Source organism: Triticum aestivum, chromosome 6A, assembly GCF_018294505.1.
Source record: "Triticum aestivum cultivar Chinese Spring chromosome 6A, IWGSC CS RefSeq v2.1, whole genome shotgun sequence".
Classification (NCBI taxonomy): Eukaryota; Viridiplantae; Streptophyta; class Magnoliopsida; order Poales; family Poaceae; genus Triticum; species Triticum aestivum.
The window spans coordinates 76,630,994-76,636,203 of record NC_057809.1 but is presented as its reverse complement, the minus strand read 5'-3'; the positions used below and the strand labels follow the sequence as shown (position 1 = coordinate 76,636,203).

General features: G+C 42.6%; 1 protein-coding gene across 2 annotated transcripts; it reads right to left on the bottom strand.

Annotated features, from left to right (window-relative positions):
- LOC123132144 (uncharacterized) lies at positions 1 to 4,982 on the bottom strand. 2 transcript variants are annotated; one of them, XM_044551902.1, is made up of 8 exons: positions 4,809 to 4,981; positions 4,512 to 4,613; positions 3,464 to 3,569; positions 2,504 to 2,689; positions 1,684 to 2,157; positions 1,486 to 1,569; positions 1,243 to 1,335; positions 1 to 369 (listed from the first exon to the last, which is right to left on the bottom strand). In XM_044551902.1, the coding sequence occupies exons 2-7, from the start codon at positions 4,566 to 4,568 to the stop codon at positions 1,268 to 1,270; spliced, it is 975 nt and encodes a 324-aa protein (XP_044407837.1). In that variant the 5' UTR covers positions 4,569 to 4,613; positions 4,809 to 4,981; the 3' UTR covers positions 1 to 369; positions 1,243 to 1,267. The 2 variants fall into 2 exon arrangements, with proteins under 2 accessions (XP_044407837.1, XP_044407838.1); XM_044551903.1 differs by lacking the exon at positions 1,243 to 1,335 and having other exon boundaries at positions 4,809 to 4,982.
- Between the last annotated feature and the right edge of the window lie 228 nt (positions 4,983 to 5,210).

Sequence of the window (5,210 nt, the reverse complement as noted above, 5' to 3'; positions counted from 1 at the left end):
TGAAAATAAAACTTACCAACCATAAAAGGAGGTCACTAATGATCTTCAGTTCGAATGGAAGTGGAACAAGTGCGTCAGTTAAGAACAATCTTTATACAAGATTCTCACAGATGATAACTCAACCACCATACGGAGGGGCTCCAACCAAACCTAATGCTATCTCAAGTAACTGAAACAGTTACAGAAGGCTTCTACAATACCATCAGCAAGGATACGCGAACATAGGCTTCTTGCATCCCCTTCTACTACAGCACAGAACCGCAAGTCCAACGATGAACAGTTTCCGCAAATTAGCTGTGTTCAGTGCAAATGATTATAGAGGTTTGCCTGCCCAAAGGACACTGTACAAATGGCGCATCACTGCTCAAACTGCACACATAAATGGAGGACGAAATATGTTAGAACAGTGAAGATCTTGGTCAACTTCGCTAGCCAGCTGGGCTATGAAAAAATATATAAGTTCAAACAACGGATTCACCTCTGGCGAGAGCATTGCCACACACCACACACCACTACCATGTCCTCAAAAGATGATATCCATGTGTCCCCAATTAAGAAATAGTTTCCTTGTACCATCTTAAGTTACTCAACCATGGCAATCTTACAAGTTAACAGCATGCCATTTACTCTTGATACTAGTCATATCATCCGGTTTTCACAGTTTTAATATAAAGGTCATGTGCTATTTTTTTCACAGTCCTAATATAAAGGTCATATCATCCGCGTAACGACTGATGGTGTAGTGAACTCACATTCAGCTACAATCGTCTTGAGCTATACTCGCTCTATTCTCTCTAAAAAGGGCAACCTGGTGCATGTAGCTCCCGCTTGCGCAGGGTCCAGGGAAGGGTCCGACCACTTTGGGTCTATTGTACGCAGCCTTTCCCTACATTTCTGTAAGAGGCTGTTTCCAGGACTTGAACCCATGACCTCATGGTCACAAGGCAGCAGCTTTACCACTGCGCCAAGGCTCCCCTTCCGCTCTATTCTCTCTACACAGATTAATTCTAATGGCAATAACTTCAACCCTCTCTCTACTGAGGAAGATATCCATTGAATGTGCCAGTACAGATTTCAGCTTAGACATGGGAGACAAGGTCAGTTGTAGGTTAACCATTTATGCCATGTCCCCAGCCAATCAAATCCACACGAAGACCAGGAAATTACATGAAAAAAAGAAAATATATCTATTCGTGAATTTACCTAACAGCTGTTAAAACCTATTTCTGGTCACGAAATTACCTCAGGCAGTATGATCAAAAGCTGATTAATCACTTCCAAAATCTTCATAACTAACACCCTCAGATATGGAATCTAGCCGTATATTTCCTATTTCTGACAATAGCAAGAGAACCATTAGCTAGATCTAACATTGCATCAATGCATAGTGCTGTAATTCAGAGCGAATACTCGTTTATCTTGTTGCCTTATTTAGGGTGGGTGAGCATGAAAACGAGGAATGTGGACCGAAGGAGGATGTTTAACCTGTATGTCCTCCAGCAGTAGACTCTGAGAAGTTGTTCGTCTCAGAAGGGATGAAAGGGGATCTGCCATAATTTTCTAATATTTCTGCAGAGAACCCAAAGAAAAAGGTATCACAAATACATAATAACAGTATTGTAACAGCAGGACTTAAGAAAGCAAACAGAGAGAATAAATATCAGAAATGTCAATCAGAAGTACCTGTACTATGACTGAAATCCTCTGTTAAATCTGAGAAACTGAAATTGCGAGGAATCTGGCTCAAGAAACCATATGATGATGTATCCATGTCAAGAATTGTATCACCAAGTGGTTGCCCATTCAGTTCAGAGCTACTAAAGGACCCACCGGAGGCATCTCCAATTGATTGGCAAGGCTCTAGGTAAGTGTTCTCGTTGCAGAATGCAAACTCTGGATTGCTCGAAAAGCTAGACTCTGCCTTTATTGTTGTGCCATTGTCTCCATTAAACTGTCCACCAGTCGAATTATGCGCTGATAGTAGACTAACTGAAGCATCCATACCACTAGGAAGACCATGGACAACTTTACCACCATAGATAAACTGGTCAGTAGCAGGAGCGCCATTTATTACACCACTAGAATTTCCATTGTGTAGGAAGCTATCTGGAATTGCAGTGCTAGTAGTGTCTTGTAAAAAACATGTATTTTGGTTCACTGAGGAAGTAAGAAAAAGACTGATTTAGAGCATAATAAAATAGGGTTGTGACGTAGCTAAAATTAAAAGCAAGCTACTAATGCATAAATCAAGAATCAAGACTTGCGAAAACCAGAAATAGTGATCTTGATCTGTAATGAATGAATAAAAGGAATCTTTATCAAACTATCACTGGAGATGAGATAACTACCATACAATTATACAAAATGAGTTTGCATTGGCTCTGTATGGGCAACATATTAAATATATTAATCTAACTGCACTGCCACTGGAAAATTTTAGGAGATAGCAAGTGGACTCCCAGTTAACTTAGCTGTATAAAAGCTACTCGGGAAAAAAACTTACATGTGCTCGAGTCAGAGCCATTAGGAGCAGTAGGGGTAATTGAAAGTGCTCCAGAAGGATCTTTATTCATAAGACGACACTGATGCGCAAGGAGCTTGTTGAACACATTTATTTGATTCTTAAGCATCAACCTCACATAATATGCCTTAAAAAACTCAGGGTTCTCTTCTTCAAGTTTCTGCCAGACTGGAGGAAATAAGGATGAGAAAGAGAGGGCCAAATCATCCATACATGTACCAGTAAAGACACCAAATGAAGATTCAATTGTTTATGAACAAAAATAGAATCATTATGTTCTCAATGTCAGAAAAGAATCACTATGTTCTCCAAAATTCTGATAAAGACAAATATTCCTTTCATCATAAGCTAATTGCCGGGATTCATTCATCATGTTAAATTGTAATGAAATGGCATTAAATTCAAAAGATAAGGCCGTTTAGATTCAACGCGCAGCATGGAATTTACTTTGACACATGAAAGCCTCCTACGTGGCTCTGTCATTAATTTTAGGTATCAGAGAGCCTCATGGAGTCAAGGTGTGAATTTTTTTCTACTTTATAGAAAATGCACATTTTGCTCAAGTTGCTATACTTTATTCAAGGATGGGGAAACTGCAAAGATCATGAAGGCATTGCATTCTGCAATCGTATTAACAAAAACATAGAGCTGGTAATGTTTTCATTCTGTGACAAGGTAGTCAAAACAAGGAAAAAGACTAACAAGCTGACACCATCATGCCAATAAAGCTAGGACTACATAATATATACATGCAGCATTCAAATACAATACAAAACTGTGCTTTCAATCCTAAGCACCATGTATGCTATGTAAAAAGTTGGGGAAAAAAAGGAGTCCATGGGATCTAACTATTAAGTGTTGCCAGTTGTGATACCTCACTCAACGAAATCAAGCAAAAGTGCAACATAAGAAGTAGCGAATTTCTGAGTTCACGAGTATTACCGAGCTCAGTAAAGCTGGGTTCTATTTTCGCCTGGAAAGATAGAGTTTCAACCACTTCTTTCTGGTTCATGTAAAGCTGAAGACAACGTTCGATGAGATTCTGGACCTGTAAAGTAGTTTCCGCATGAAAACTCATTGCTTCAAGGAAATATGCATGCACAAAAGAACTAACAAAGAATCTTAAATAGATGCAAAGAAACTCCAGTCACAACTTTATGTCAAACAAACACATACAGTGCCATATACAGTAACCGCAATTGACTCTGCATACAATGTGATAAACAGACTCAGACACATAGGAGACACATAACAAGGCAGATATAGGTCTGTGAAAATGGCAGTAATTAAATAGCCAACCACAAGGTAGGAAATGACATCGAACACATTTTATCAAAATCAAAAAATAAAATAAAATGGAAAGACGAGAGTGTGTAGTCAGTGCGAACTACTAGGGTCTTGAAGTGTTAGCATCTTGCAACAAACTTAAATGTCTTTGGAGGGAAACAGAACCCTGTTAGTAGCACAATCCTGTGCAATGAATTTCGAATTCTGAAGAAAATCGCATGCGTCCCATTAATGAACTATGATTAGGACTTCGGAAGAAGAATATAATAACGCACTAACCTGACTAACTGTAGGTGACGACCAACTAGATATCGTAATTCATGTTAAGAAATTTCCTAGTCTGCATTTCAGTTTATTAGTTGACTACAATGGGGGCCACATATTCCCCCCTCCATGCTTCCTTTACCATTTATTACCCCCACCTGTACCTTTGCTTCAACACAGCCACCCCCTTCCATTCTCAAGGGCCAACAGTAATCAGAATCAAACACACGGACAAGAAGAAAGAAATAAAACTGCAACGGCAAGCAGTTCTAATCACCCCGGCCTGCAAGCACCGCACAACCTAATAGTAGACCTTTTCCGGAAGAAAAAAATGAGAAAAAAAAAACAGAGGCTGTTCGGATTCAGTTCAGCGAGTGGACAAAATCATGCGAAGAGGGAAACCGAGGGCCGGGAGGGGTCATGGGGGGCGGGGGCTCACGAGCTGTATGTCCTCGCGCGACACCTTGCGCCGCTCGCCTTCCTCTCCCCCGGACATGCCGCCTCCTGCCCTAGCCTCCCTCCTCCTATTCTCCCCCCTTACCTGCGACACCAACCCAATAAAAAAAACAATTAATCAACAGAGCGCAGGCAGAGCGCCGATTCGAAGGGCAAGCGAGGAGAGCGCGGAGCAGCGGCGAGAAAGGAGCCGTTCCACCCCGCCGGCCGCCGGCGAGCGGCCGCGCGGAGGGGGCCGGTCGAGCGAGCGGTGGAGCTTCGCGCTGCCGTGCGTACGTACCTCGGCCTGCTCGCGGGAAGGGAAGGGAAGCGCGGACGACGAGGGCGCGCGCGTGTATGATCGGATCACGGTGGTGAGGGCGACGGCAGGAGCGAGAGGGGGGGCGGGGTCGGGGGCGTTTGTCCGCTTGCTTGTTTGCTGCGGCTCGTTAACCCGTTGGGGTTATCGATGGATGCGTGATCTTATCCGGTTTTGTTTATATTAAATAAAGGCGGATGGGATGGTGGTGGGAGGATGCTGGGTGGCCACTTGGCTCGGGTCGGGTCAGCTCGGCTGATTGGGGTTGGGTGGGGCCGCCGTCCACTCCCATGAACACGTTATCTGACACTGTTGTGTCCGATATGCTTGCTTTTCTGTTTAGAAATTTTGATTTTAGCTGCTCTGTTTGAGTTGGTATTGACT

Coding starts and splice junctions, on each gene's coding strand:
- LOC123132144 (XM_044551902.1), bottom strand. CDS start 4,568: ATGTCCGGGGGAGAGGAAGGCGAGCGGCGCAAGGTGTCGCGCGAGGAC. Junction 1,570..1,683: donor GGATTTCAGTCATAGTACAG/GTACTTCTGATT, acceptor GGTTCTCTGCAG/AAATATTAGAAAATTATGGC. Junction 1,336..1,485: donor TACTGCTGGAGGACATACAG/GTTAAACATCCT, acceptor TGCTATTGTCAG/AAATAGGAAATATACGGCTA.